This window comes from Octopus sinensis, linkage group LG17 (assembly GCF_006345805.1).
Source record: "Octopus sinensis linkage group LG17, ASM634580v1, whole genome shotgun sequence".
NCBI classification, from domain to species: Eukaryota; Metazoa; Mollusca; class Cephalopoda; order Octopoda; family Octopodidae; genus Octopus; species Octopus sinensis.
Window position 1 is genome coordinate 24,008,794 of NC_043013.1, and position 15,269 is coordinate 24,024,062.

At 34.5% G+C, this 15,269-nt stretch overlaps 1 protein-coding gene across 18 annotated transcripts in view; it reads left to right on the forward strand.

The window, feature by feature from the left end:
* The window catches only part of LOC115220684 (arf-GAP with GTPase, ANK repeat and PH domain-containing protein 1), a 220,308-nt gene that overhangs the window by 169,510 nt on the left and 35,529 nt on the right, over positions 1–15,269 (forward strand). For 9 of the 18 annotated variants that reach the window (XM_029790803.2, XM_029790806.2, XM_029790808.2 and 6 more), the window contains one exon: positions 12,693–12,794. The exons of the other annotated variants lie outside the window; for them this stretch is intronic. In XM_029790803.2, the coding sequence (XP_029646663.1) occupies positions 12,693–12,794 (102 nt within the window). The remainder of the gene's footprint in view (positions 1–12,692; positions 12,795–15,269) is intronic. 18 annotated transcript variants of the gene reach the window in all.

The following is a 15,269-nucleotide window of genomic DNA, read 5'->3' on the forward strand; positions in this document are numbered from 1 at the left end:
CACCATCATCATCATCATCATCATCATTTTATTCTCCACTTTCCATGTTAGCATGGAAAATGGATGATCACAGTCCAAATCAGTTGATAAAGCATATACAATAATTTCATGATTAAACATTCTAGGAATACTACACCACCATCACATCTAGTCATAAGTACTGATTGGATGAGGGTTTTGTGGTCACAGAAGATTCCCAACTAAAGTTAAGGAGAATTTCCTTAGTAGAAATAGCAGACTTATATTGTGCCACCAAATTATGGTGCAGAAACCCCAGGTTCAAGACTAAATGTCTTTATACTTGAAGGATCTTTGTTGTTTGGTTGAGTTCCCCCTATAAGCACAACTTTTTTTTTTTTTATTAATTCTTTTCAAAAATGTTGTGAAAAAGAGATAGAAATTGAGAAAGAGAGAGGTGGGGAGGAGGTAAAAGTTAGAGTGGAATATTTATATAAAGTTATAATTGTTCTTTTTTTGACATTATAAACCTTTGTTTAAAACAGTGATACCTGGGAAGCCCAGCTATCTGTCTCAAAGTAATATGAGCTTCATGAGTGGTCTTTGTTGTTTAGCTACCATGTAAAGGTTTCACTTGTTGGTTTATAGAAACATGTATACATATACTACATAATATTTTAGTAATGTACTTGAAAGGATTTTGGTAAGTTCACTAAGAACAGCCCACAGTTAGATTATTAAAAGTGGACTTCTACCTTTATCTGCACCTTCCAGTTGGTTTTATTGCCTTCTTTTTAAGAGACACAACAGCTGTAGACTCGTCATGGTCCTGGTGGAAAAAATAGAAAATATAAACATAATAATGTGGCTGTCCTGGAAGGGACGATGCTACTGCTGTTTTAGCCCAGGAAACCGTGTTTCTAATTGATTATACGACACAATATCTGTGTCCTTATGTTTTCCAACAGGGAGTTCAGCATTCCCATCCAGCACAAGAAAGGTATGCCCAAGTGGGCTGGTTACACCACTGGCATAGGCCACAGGTTATGGTCTCACTTGGTTTGCCAGGTCTTCTCAAGCACAGCGTATTTCCAAAGGTCTCGGTTGCAAGTCACTGCCTCGGTGAGGCCTAATGTTCAATGGTCGTGCTTCACTACCTCATCCCAGGTCTTCCTGGGTCTACCTCACTTCCACAGATTCCCTCAGCTGCTAGGCTGTGACACTTTTTCACACAGCTATCCTCATCCATTCACACCACATGACCATACCAGCACAGTCGTCTCTCTTGCACACCACATCTGATGCTTCTTAGGTCCAACTTTTCTCTCAAGGCACTTACACTCTGTCAAGTATGCACACTGACATTACACATCCAATGGAGATACTGGCTTCGTTCCTTGCAAGCTTACGCATGTCCTAAGCATTCACAGCCCATGTTTCACTGCCATGTAGCATGGCTGTTCGTACACATGCGTCATACAGTCTACCTGTTACTCTGAGCGAGAGGCCCTTTGTCACCAGCAGAGGTAAGAGCTCTCTGAACTTTGCCAAGGCTATTCTTATTCTAGCAGCTACACTTTCAGAGCACCCACCACCACTACTGATTTGGTCACTTAGGTAACAGAAGCTATCAACTACTTCTAGTTTTTCTCCTTGGAATGTGACGGAAGTTGTTCTCTGCGCATTTTCAGTGTTTATTGCTCCTGAGCATCTGCCACATACAAAAACTATCTTCCCAGTTAGCCTTCCTTTGATATTGCTGCACCTCTTATGTGTCCACAGCTTATACTGGGTACATCTTATAGCTTTTTCTACAGATCGAGCAGGGCCATCAACCGGAAGGGGTTTGTGGTTTGCCTGCCTTCCTACTTATTAGGACTTTGGTTTTAGTTAGGCTGACTCTAAGGCCCTTCGATTCTAATCCTTGCTTCCACACCTAAAACTTCTCCTATAGTCCTGATAGTGACTCAGCAATTAGAGCAAGGTCATCTGCATAGAGGAGCTCCCAGGGGCATCCTGTCTTGAATTCCTCTGTTATTGCCTGGAGGACTATGATAAATAGGAGGGGGCTGAGGACTGAACCTTGGTGGACCCCTACCTCTACCCGGAATTCTTCACTGTACTCGTTGCCAACCCTCACCTTACTGACAGCATCCCTGTACATGGCTTGCACAGCTATCACTATCCATTCATCTATCCCTAGTTTCTTCATTGACCATCTGATAAAGGATCGGGGGACCCTGTCAACGGCTTTCTCCATGTCAACAAAAGCCAGGTACAGAGGTTTATTTTTGGCTAGGTATTTCTCCTGCAGCTGTCTTACCAGAAATATAGCATCAGTGGTGCTTTTCCCTGGCACGAATCCAAACTGTGTCTCATCTAAACTGACTCTCTCTCTAATTAGTTGGGCTATGACCCTCTCCATGACCTTCATTACCTGATCCAACAACTTGAAACCTCTGTAATTATTTGAATCTAAAGTGTCACTTTTACTTATTTGTATCTAAAGCATCAAAATATACGGACACAGATATTGTGTTGTATAGCCTGCTAGAAACGATGTTTCTAGGGGCTAAAACAACAGTAACATCGTCCCTTCCAGGACAGTCACATTATGTTGGCAAATAGCCTTTACTTTAAAGAACCCTTACTGAGTGTCTCTCTTTGAGAGGTTTAGAAATAATAATATTTCTATTTCTCCTGAGTAATTCTCTTACTAAAGCACATCTTCCCTTGGAATCATTCATTGACCTCATATTGCTATAGATATTTTCGTTAGCTATGTACATGGTAAATAAAACTTTCATTTAAAGATTTTTGGTTTTTTTTCACTTTTTTCTTTTTGCTTATTTAAGTTTGTGAAGCTATGAGAGCATACATACCAGGCATCTGCAATTATTTTTAACTGATCTGTGAACAGAATTTATATGTTGTAAATATATGGTTTTTTAAAAAAGTCCAATCTGAATAAAATCATAGAGGAGGTTAACTTTGAGTTTTATCTTAAAGTTAAATATAAGGTAGTTGTGATTTAATCAGTAGATTTCTATCCCCTGTCTACTACACGACTGATTGTAACCCACGAAAGGAAAATGTTGGTTTTTCGGGGTCTGTATTTAAGTTGCATTTAGTTAAATATTAAATTGTAGGATTAGTGAATTTTTTGAAATAATATATAGAATACTGTTGAAACATCACAGATTAAACTGTAGATTGAATTTAATATTTTGGAATATTTGATTTTATAAACTTCTACATTTCTTTCCTAATGACCCTGTTCTCTACAAATCACTGATCATTCTGTTTAATATGTCGCAGTATATCTTCAATAGAAACCAAACTCATTCACTCCTAAATTGTACCAGCTTTCTTTAGTTTTCCTAACATATGAATAAGTATATACAGCTGTTCTGGTGTAGTCCTCCCAATATTTCTCGCAGACTATATTTTTTTCAATATCCTTTCATTATTAGAGCATGGCAGTTATGGAACGTGTTTTTTCTTTTGTGTAGACAAAGCAGTTTTCTATATGGAGGTTGATAATCAGACATTTAGAAATCACACTTAGAAATCAGACATTTAGAAAATGTCTAAACATTTTGTTCTTTTCAGTTTTATTTTATCTTTTTGTATTTATTCCTCATCATTATCATCATTATCATCATTTAATGTCTGTTTCCATGCTGGAAGCTGCACCAGACTCTAGTCTGATTTGGCATGGTTTGTCCATGGCTGGATGCCCTTCCTAATGCCAATAACTCCAAGAGTGCTTTTACATGCCACCAGAATGGGTGCCATTTGCGTGACACTGGGGTGCTCTTACGTGCCACTGGCATGGGTGCCATTTACATGACATGGGTATCTGCCATGACTGCGATTTCGCTCAGCTTGATGGGTCTTCTTCTCAAGCATGACTTGCTACCAAGGGTCTCGGTCATTGCATCCACGAGGCTCAACACTCGAAAGGAACTCAGCTACTTTGCCTCTGTGAGGCGCAACACTCAAAAGGTATGCTTGGCTGACATTGAAACTGGGAAATTGAAATATGCTTACTCATCTCTTTATCAATTACTTAAGTTTAATCTGGTGGGGGTGTATGTGTGTAATGAAAGCTAATACTTCTGAGCTACTCTCTGTGATATATAACTGAAAGATATAGCTAACAATCAGGGTTTGCTGTATTTTAGTGGCTATTATTTCAATGCCTCTATGACTGTTATAGGTGTGGTTGTGTGGTTAAGAAGTCCACTTCCCAATTGTGTGATTTTGGGTTCAGTCCCATTGCATGGCACTTTGGGCAAGCATCTTCTACCAAAGCCTCAGGAGTATATTTAGTAGAGAGAAACGGGAAGAAACCTGTTTGTTTCTGTGTCTGTGTCGGTCTCCTTGCCTTGACATGGCACCAAAGTTGTAAATAAGCATCAGAGTCATACAAGCAGTGTCCCTCCATTTCTCACCTTCCGTGAAGACACATCCAGCTTGGAAACGGGGAGGAGGTGATGAAGGGATGGGTATCTGCCATAATGATTTCCATTTGACCCATGCCAGAATGAAAAAGAGAACATTAAAAACAATGATGATGGATTGAAATAGTTTTGTCTTGATAGCCCAAGCAATAGACTTTCATCAATGTCTTTGGCTTACCACATTCTATGCTGCCATGAAATACTCTTTTTTTTTTTTGTCCTCCAGATTTCACAACTTTATCACACACTTTATCACATTTATTTTGTCTTCTTATCTCCTTGTAAACTTTTCATTGCTGATACTGTTGGAAAGGAAATTGACAGCCATTTCTGTTTTTGTATAATAATATTTTACAAAACTTTCTCTTCCATATAAAAGAATACGAATCATTTATATGGATGTTATTATATGATATTGTATTTATTTGATATTTAAATGTTATTTTGTTACAAATATATCAGTCAGTGGTTGTCTTCAGAAACTTTTTTCAATAATACTAAAAATAAATTTGTCACACAGTTTCTCTCTTCTGTCACTTCCTCTTTCATCTCTCTCTCTTTCTCTCTCTCTCTCTTTCACACACACATACACACAATTTACCATCAAGACAATCATTCCTTTTACTTTTCAGAATGATTTTTAAAACCCCAGCCCTCATACTGAAGAGAAATTATTACCCTTTAATACTTGAATTAGGTAAAAATATTCACTTCACCAAACTTACATATAGAATTTTGAATCTGTGAGAATAGGGAAGCTAAGCATGTTATTATTGAAAGTTTGGTGTGATAAATACTACTGTTGTCCATGATAATGGCATCTAAAATATAAATCCTGAGGTTAGACGACTTCATTCATGATGCAAAATTCTAATGATATTTGATGGAACTGAATTTGAAGTTTAATTAGAGTTACCAAAAAATCCCTCATAGGCTGAACTTGCCCAGAACATGCTGTAAATCTCTCTCTCTCTCTCTCTGTATATATATATATATATATATATATATACATACATGATGGGTTTCCACACAGTTTCCCTATATCAAATTCATTCTCAAGGTATTGGTTAACGTGGGGTTATAGATGAAGATACTTGCCCAAGCTGCTGCACAGTGGGACTGAAACCTGAAATCACATCTTTGCCTGCTCCTGGCTTCGGCTATACTATGTATACTAACTTAAAACATTGTTTGTAATGTGGTGTATCTGGCATTGTCATTCAATTTTGAATATGATAATTATTATATGTGTGTGTGTGTGTGTTTAAAATGCCTCCATCGTCATAACTATTTTTAATATCCATTTCACCATGCTCACAACACAAGCAGATAGGTTATCTCCAGAATTGTATATCAGCAACCATTTCAGTCTTTTGTCACATTAATCTAAGCATCTTTGGCTAATGTGATGTCCTCCGTGGTTTCCCTCTTTCATAGGTTCCATCCACATTGAGCACATCACACTTCCCTAGTTATCATCTTCCGTACCCATGGCAGGCTCATATCACTACAGTCTTTTGCTTTGTGCACTACATCTGATTCCTTTTCTATATACAGATCAGCTCTTAGCTCGTTTATACACCATCCTTCATCCACACTGATGTTACGTATCCGCTGAGCATGCTTTCTTATTTATTGCTTCTCTTCACCAATCCTCTGCATTTTAGGACCCACATTGTCTTACTACCATGCAGCATTACACTTCATATACATGCCTCAGTCTTCCTTTCATTCTGAGATAGAAACCTGTTGCCTCCAGAAGAGGTAATGGCTCCCTGAATATTCACTAATCCATTCTTCTTCCACTTACTTTACTTTGAGAAGCTTCACTGCTAATGAGATTACCTAAGTAACAGACGTTATCAACAGCTTCAAGAGGCACTATTTTGGGTGTGTTCTTAGTATTTATTGCCCCCTCTACATCTACTGTATACAAAATCTATCTTCTCCATTAGCCTGTCTTTGATTCCACTACACCATTTGACAACCATCATTTATACTGGGTATAATTTAAGGAATTCTTACCAGTACCTTTTCTGCATATTTAGCCTAAGCATTTCCCTGTTAAAAGTGTGATCCTGTTTTCTTTCCTACTTCTATCTGTCTGTCTGTCTATCTATCTATCTATCTATACAGAGAGAGAGAGAGAGAGAGCGAGTATATATTATTTATTAGAATATATTTTATTGTATATAATGTGTTTTACCTGCATGAATATAGAGAATTAAGTTTTTATACAATCTTGATGTCTCTATAGTTGAAGAAGAAAAACTTTAAGATGGAAGCCAGGCAGCAGGAGAGTTCAAGGCAGACGAATATGTGGAAAGGTCTGTAGAGAGAAAGAGCTTTAATGTGATAGATGTTGCAAGCAAAAGAAGACAATGTGGGCGGATAGAAGTAGATCAATCGTTGAGCCATCAATATTTTCAGTATTAGTAAGGTGGTGAGCTGGCAGAAACATTAACATGCCAGACGAAATGCTTGGTGGTACTTCGTCTGTCTTTACTTTCTGAGTTCAAATTCCACCAAAGTCAACTTTGCCTTTCATCCTTTTGGCGTCAACTAATTAAGAACCAGTTGCATTCTGGGGTCGATCTAATTCACTGGCTTCTCCCCCCAAAAAAATTTTAGGCCTTGTGCCTAGAGTAGAAAAGAATGTTTTCAGTATTAGTTTATGTACCAGTGAACTAGTGTCTATTTTAAATGGTAATGGTTATTTTAAATTTGAATAATTAATTCAGTTTATTGCTGGGGTCAAAATACAGTACAGGCTATTTGTAATTAAATACATGACGAAAATGTTTTGCCCCAGCATGGCCGCAGCCTTAGGGCTGAAACACATAACAAAAGAATTAATTCACTTAAATTAATATAAAACGTTTCTGATAATCTTTATATCCAACTAAACATGGATCCTTTGTTACAACACCAATTACTGCATTATTAGCCTTAATGTGGTCTTAAAGATACTTGCTGCATAAAAGAACACACAGAGATTGTAGCAGATGAATTTTGTCTGCTATGATCTATGTGTGTGCATTTATGCACCAAGGATCTCTCAAGTCTATTAACACAGTATTTGGTGTTAACTTTTCTGATAACTTTTATAAATAAAACCTATAAAAATAAACGCTAGCTATAACTTATAGCTCTAGCTTCATAGAAATCCGAAGCAGGTTTCATTTGTCTGAAGCAAAAAAACAGAAATTTTAGCTATGCCTGAAGGTTTCCTGGAAGATGGCAGAGTTCACTGTTTGTAAATTACAACTGGTTAAATTATAGATAATTATTTTTAAAAATAGATATATTTATTTATTTATACAAAATTTTAAAGTTCAGAGTTTTTTTAGCTGTTTCTTAAATTTTGTAAAGACTATTAACTGCACCACAAAAATATCTCACCTTCTGTCTTGAATATCTTTCAATGTGTTTCTGTGTCTTGGAACCCCCAGAGTAGAATTTTGTTCCTTATTCTATCAACAGAATAAAAATATTTCCTTTCATCCTTGAAAGGGCAACGCCAAAAAATATGAAACACATACACACACAAACACAAGGCTTAGATACGGAGATAAGAAGCACATACATATCTAACACATACACACATAAAAAATAGAAAATATATGTATAGAGAAAACATGGAAAGTGACATACACATATATACAAACATGGTACATACATTCAATAGACATGTATCTGTGCACATATCCTTATGTGTATGTGATTGTATGTGCATTTTCTTTAAATAATAGAGTGCTGTTAATACAATGGTTTCATGTGACAATGCTTGCAATTATTCTATCGTAGTTTAATGATACTGGCACCTCAATTATCATGTTAGTTGCGAATGCAAACAAGATTTTGTGCAGTAACAGATGACACAAAGCTAATTAAGCAGGTGAAGGGAAGTATTCAGGGACCACAGGGCTGGTTGCTTCACTTGTATGTGAGTACTAGCCAGTGGTATCTTGACAAAATTAGTACATAGCAGGTTTGTACATCTCATCGTTTAACATCCGCTTTCTATGCTCGCATAAAGCATAAAATATTATACAGTTTTGCTGTTGATCATTCATATACCAACTGATAATTTTATTGAGATGCATGTATTCTTTCTTTCTCTCTGTCTCTGTCTCTCTCTCTCTCTCTCTCTCTCACACACATACACACACACACACTCTCTCTCTCACTTGTGCTTTCCCAGCTGAATGATGATGTGTAGATGTCAAGAGAATAAAATTTAAAACAGTTTTAAAACTGATTGCAGTGGGAGGCATCATGTGATTAAATGGGAAAGACAGATGATAAGGATTCAGTCTGTAACAGACTTGATTTCAGTGGTTTTAGAAAAATACATCTATGCAAATGTAAGAAAATAATTTAATATTTAATTTCACACATACACATATGCAAATCTTTTGTTACATATATACATACATGTTTGTATGTGTGCGTGTGTGTGTATACATTATTTATATTTAACACTTTCATGTACACTAAAATATAGAGAGAGCTACAGTAACCATCTCACAAGAGAAATTCTCTGAAGGCAGTCACCACATTGAAAGTCTTCCCACATTTAACCTCACAAGCATGTTAAATATACAGTTTGATTTTTATCATAGTTGCTTAGTTTGCCCTCAATAAAATAATTCCAGCTCAACAAAGCTTTGCATACACCAGCAGACTTATTATTTGCTGCTTGCATATAAGAATCACAGTGCTTAGGGAGCTATGAACAGTAGGAAATATATACAACATTATTTTAATCATCACTGCTTAGATTGCTTAAATTAAATAACACACACACACACACACACACACACATATTAAAAGATTCATTGCTAAAAGTTTCATACACAGATGAGACACCTGCACATTTATGACTTGTAATATTTTCTATTAAAAAATACAGCCATTGGGTAAAAATAGTTTTCCTCATCATTTCAAATGCATATGCCATTGTATGTACATATATGTAAACTTGTGCGTATACACACACATATATACAATTGTATACATGTATACCTATGTTTGTTGGTGTTGACTTGTGATGGCGTATGACCACCCTTTGTATTCTTTCCTTCTTTCAATGTCACACCTTCTTGTCACAGTTCACATTATGATGAAAACAGACATGGCAAGTTCAAGGTTCCACATCCTATGGTTCTTTGATGCCTTTCTTTTATTCTTACATGCAAGGTAACTGTAGATATGATGCAAGTTTGGTGGGGTTTCCTGTAGCTCACAAGAATGATCTGCAGTTTGTGGTTCCAAGTAGTTCAAGTCTTGACTCTGGCTGGCATGTATATGCACACACACACACACACACACACACACACACACACACACACACACACACACACACACACACACACAGAGAAAGAAAGGGTGCAATGTATTTGCACTTCAAAAATAGCTGAGGAAAGGACTCAACACTGGTGTTATAATTAAGTCTATTTTATACGAGGTGATGTCTGTGACCTCTCTTGGCTTATTGAAACAGCTAGCAAAATGCAGGTTTTGCACAAAAAGTTCAAGAAATGTGTGGATGGGGAGAGGTGAGTTTAGTAAATCTAACTTCTTTTTTTTTATTGTTATATGGTGATAGTAAATGAAATTTTAACTTATGGAGTTGAAATGGCTTTAGTTAGGAGTGGCAAAGAAACAAAACATTCTATAAATTGTACCTCATATATTGTATGCAAATTGGGATTGTATAGGAGATTTGCTATATGAATTCTATTTGAAAAGCAAAAGTCATTTAAAGTTGAAACCTGGAAATTAAATATATTAGAAAGAGAGAAATGTTTGGAGGGGTGTAACCTGTTAATATATTGGTGTAACTGCTATGAAGGAACTTTGATTTGAAGCAGAAGTGGGACTCCACTGTCATTTGTTCACACCAGTGAAGTAATAAGTAGGAGTGACTTGTAAGAAAACATTGATTCACTGAAATGTTTTCAGTGTTGGCTCTCTGCCTACACTGAAAGGTTTATGAAAGAAGGGTAGATATTGTTGAGCCTTGTTGAAGGATGATGTTTCTTGAAATGGCTTTTCCAAAGGCAGTTGTGCAACTTGCGACTTACTGACACTACCTGAAACACAAATTCTACTGTCAGGCAGGAAATCAATGCTCATAGATCAATATCTTGTAAATATATATGTAAACACCTGCATTTTATCAACTTGCTTATATTCAATCTACCTAGGCAGGTGACAGTCAACAACTCATTAAAACTACTACATTCACATTGACATCAATGATCATTATTTATCTATCAGTATGTTTCGTTGAAAGACATGCAATGCTTATATCTTAATGATTTTTTTTTTACTGACCTAACTGCGTTTCCTCCAAAGGATTGGGAGTTTAATAGAGAAAAAGCATAACATGAGTTTAAGAGTGAATTTTAAAAAAAAGAAAGAAAGAGAATATATATGTGAAAACTAAAAATGTAAACATAACATAATAATGAAAGTTGTTTGAATAGAAATAATCTGGATTCAAATAAATATATACAAAGAACATAACTCATAAAATATAAGAAGGAAATTGATCCAATTTTTTATTTGATAAAAGCAAACAGTATATAAGATTTAATACTGTGTGTCAGGAGCATTGTATTTTTTGTGAAATTAATGGGTTTATATTATTTCAGAGTCCTATATGCCAAATATTAGTAAAAAGACATCAGTTTAGAATGTAACTTTTGTTTGGGAACTAAAATTTCATAGGATTCTATTCTACAAGGCTCATAGTTTTCATTTTGTTGTTGTTGTTGTTTTTGGTATGGTTGATATTAACTGTTATATACTATAGAGTTCCTTAGCAAGACATTTTCCTTGTAATAAGTTCCTGTTTCTGTTAGAGCAATTGCAATGAGGTGTATTTTGGTTAACCTGCTGGAGATTGAGTTTCCATTGATTGGACATTCAGTTTCAGGAAAATAGCTGGTACTAGAGTAGAATATTTTTCTGTTATTGTATCATAGAATTCCATGAAATTTATGGTTAAAGAAAATATGGCTTTTGTTTCCCATTCAACTCTCAGTGGTTGTTAGATTTCAAATATTAACTCAAACCTATACAATCTTATTTTACCTTTAATTATTCGCTATTTCTTTATAGAATATTTTTGGTGCTGGCCACTTCTATTCAAAGATCATTTCAAGCCCATAAATAAAAATATATTTAATTTATATAAATATAAATTAAAATATATTTGACTATCAAAAGCAAGTCAAATTTAACTAAACTCATTTCACATCAATAATTTGTGTGTGTGTGTGTGTGTGTGTGTGTGTGTGTGTGTGTGTGTGTGTGTGTGTGTGTGTGTGTGTGTGTGTGTGTGTGTGTGTGTGTGTGTGTGTGTGTGTGTGTGTGTGTGTGTGTATTTATGGATTTGTTTTGCAAGATTCTTGATGTGAAATTGTGTATTGAAACAGATATTGTTATACTTGGGGATGGTCATATTTTACTAATTAAACACATGCACTATGTGTGTGTGTTTTTAATTGGCAAAATATGACCACCTCCAAGTATAACAATTTATATATATATTGCGTAGGTAGGTATATATCAGAGAATTTTATATAATATGTTGGGTCTTAACAGTAATTTTCTATGATGAAAACAAAATAGTTTTTTTGTTTTAGTTGTGGGTTGGAGTCCCTTCTAATTTGCAGTTCAAATTAGGCAAACATAGGAATTTATTTCTTCTGACTTATTCCATGTATATGCCAGCTCAATCCAAACTACTGACAACAACAACAACAACTAATTAAATGCCTGATTAAATTCAGTCTGGAAACTAGGATTTAGCTGAGGTTTTAAAACTTGCTGATAAGACCTAAGAAAGAGATAATCAAGACTGTTTTTAATCATGGTTTAATCAAATCAAACACCACAATCATTGATAATAAATAACTATATATTTGCATATTTTCCTATATTAGAAAATGTATGCTTAGCAGCTGTTCTTCTTAGAGTTCTTATTGTTTCAATCTAATTTTCCTTTTACATTTCTCAAACTATTTTATTCATTTTGTCATTTTTATAGTTGCTACATTTTTTTTTGTTTTGTTTTGTTTTTTTTCTTCATCCTAATCCATCTACATTTCAGTTGAACAAGAAAACCAGAACCTAATATTTGATATCCAATGCTGTTGTGGTCTGTTGATAGTGAATTAATGCTTATATACCCTTCTACTTCGATTTTAGTTGTTAGCATGTTGTTTCATGAATCTGACTGCTCATCCTTTGTAGGGTAAAATGGATAAGTTTATGATGGATTTCAGTATACACAACAGTAGTCCATTCACGCCTCTTCTGACTAGAATGGCACAAGTCCGATCCAGCCTGGTCATAGTAAGTGTCTCTCCTCCATCTGTTGGTCATCATATGTCTGTTAATGCAGTCACAAAACCTTGCCTCTTGATATTGCCACTTGTTCGACCAATAGCCGCCACCCAAGTAATTGTCCCTCCCTGTCCTTGGTAGAGACTTGCTTAGACCAAACATCAATATCATAAAATATGCTGTTGAGAATTGTGCATGTAGGCTGATCAGTAAACAGCGCCCCCTGTCAACTATCTTTTCATCCCTCCTCATTAGAGGCTCGAACTATTGTGGCTCTGAAGAGCAACTTTGAAACAAATTGCATCAGGAGTGAACCATGTCAACTAAGTGTCTGCTTGTGAGTGTGTGCTGCCTCAAACAACCTTTGCATGAGCTAGCTCAACCCTGAACATTGCTCTGCCATCATCATCATCATCATTATATTATTATTCACTTAATTCTTTTTCTCATTTTACTCATAAATTATTAGAATTTCATTTCAGAAAAATAAAGAAAAAAAAAGTAATGAAAATTTATTAAATCTTTCATTGATAAATTACTTTTCTTCCTGCACCAATTACAAATTATATCAATATAAATAGCTATTAGTAAATTATTTGTTAGGGAATGCAATACAAAACACACATTCATTACTGACACACAAGTGAAAAATGAAATTATGCAATTTGATTTTATTCTCTCATTTAACCTATTTTGCTCTTAAAATTTTCAAAAAAAGAAAACGGCTAACCAATTCAATTCCTTAATCTATGTTTTGCATTGAATGTTTCTAATTTGTCTTTCATCATAAAAGCAGTGACTTTTATTTTCATTAAGTCTTTGATATTCTTATCCTCTTTTCAATTTATCATGTTCATATTCTTTTACCCTCTCTAATAGATATTTTCTGTTATTTCTTATATAGATTAAGGCTTTTCTTAAGAGATTGGGTAGAGAAAAATCTGTATTAGTAATTTTTTCCCTCCTTAGTGTACATAGATTGTTCAAAGAGAATCACATTTCAAAATGAATACCAAAAGCTTTACTTCATTCTAATTGCTTTGTATAGTTAGTTGTTCTTGGTTGTAGCTTTCATTCTCATCTCAGTCTTCTCTCTCTCTCTCTCTCTCCCGCTCTCTCTCTCTCTCTCGTCTGAATAAGTAGATTGCTCTTCATATTTGTATTCATCGTATCACTTTTCCTTACCTATCTTTCTCTCATTTCCCTTCTTTCATTGCTCTTTTGTCGACTATATCTTATATTTTCATTGCAAGTATCTCATTTTTACCTCATATGCTGGAAATTGTTATGAACTAAAGTGATATTGTCTTTCCATCAAATAAGCAGTCAGTCAACCAGTTATATCTGTAATATTAGACTATCATTCCATTTTTTATCGAGATGATATGGCTAGATAGGTATTTTAAAGATTTTTTGGAGATATACAAATACTGCTTTGTTTGAGAATCTTGGACTTGCTGTACACTAGTATGATTTACATTTATTTAGCTTTTGTCCTGTTTCTAAAATAGAGAAACTTTATGTCATTAATACATCATAGATTAGTAACATCTCTCTTTCACACATTTATACTTGCAGCTCTCAAGGAATTTTCTTTACTGTTTGAGGTTGATTAACAAAACTTGTAGGAAGAATAAAGAAACTAAATTTTATATTCAACCTGTTATTCAAAATTTTCATGTTAAAAATTATATTCCCTTATATTAGAACATTTCATTTCATTCTGGAATATGCATACACTTGCAACACCATTTTAATTGACAAGGGGCCACTCTGCATTGTAGTAGATATTGAAAAAAATGCACCTAATTGTTCTTTCTTCACTCAATTAAAAATTAAAAAGTTTTTTTCCCCTTTCAGAGCCAGTTTTTTATAATTAAAATTGAATTGTTATTAGCAATTCATACCTGTAATCCTGATTTAGTCTATAACACTATAATTATTCTATATTACTTCTTTTATTCTAAGTTCTGTTATAAAATAATATTTTTAAAAATAAGTTATTTGCTACATAAGTTTTTATTTTATTATATTTTTTGCAAAACCAATATATAAAAGCTATAAAAAGATTTTTTGAAAAAGAAAACATTTTGATTTTTTTAATTGAAACTGATGTTCACAAACTATAAGTTCTAGTTACAGTTACAAAATTTATGAATTATGCTCTAAAGTTTAGGCTCTGAGAACGAGAAGCTTTTTAATTTCTTTAGTAATTTAGTGATAGGGGTGCTGTTTACCCATATAAACAAAACAACATTATGTTGACAAACTCAATTTTTCCAGTTGTCTTTTATTTTTTTAAAAAGTTTTATCGAGAACTTTGAAATATTTGAAACTTTCAAATCATGAACTTCTACTTTTGCAGCTTCACATTATTATTCCATTTTCACTCCTCCATCTCAACCAACTAGCTCTTATTTAGGGATGCCAATTTTTTTTTTTTTGTGTGTGTTAGATTTCCAGTTCAGTCTTTCTGGCTTGCAT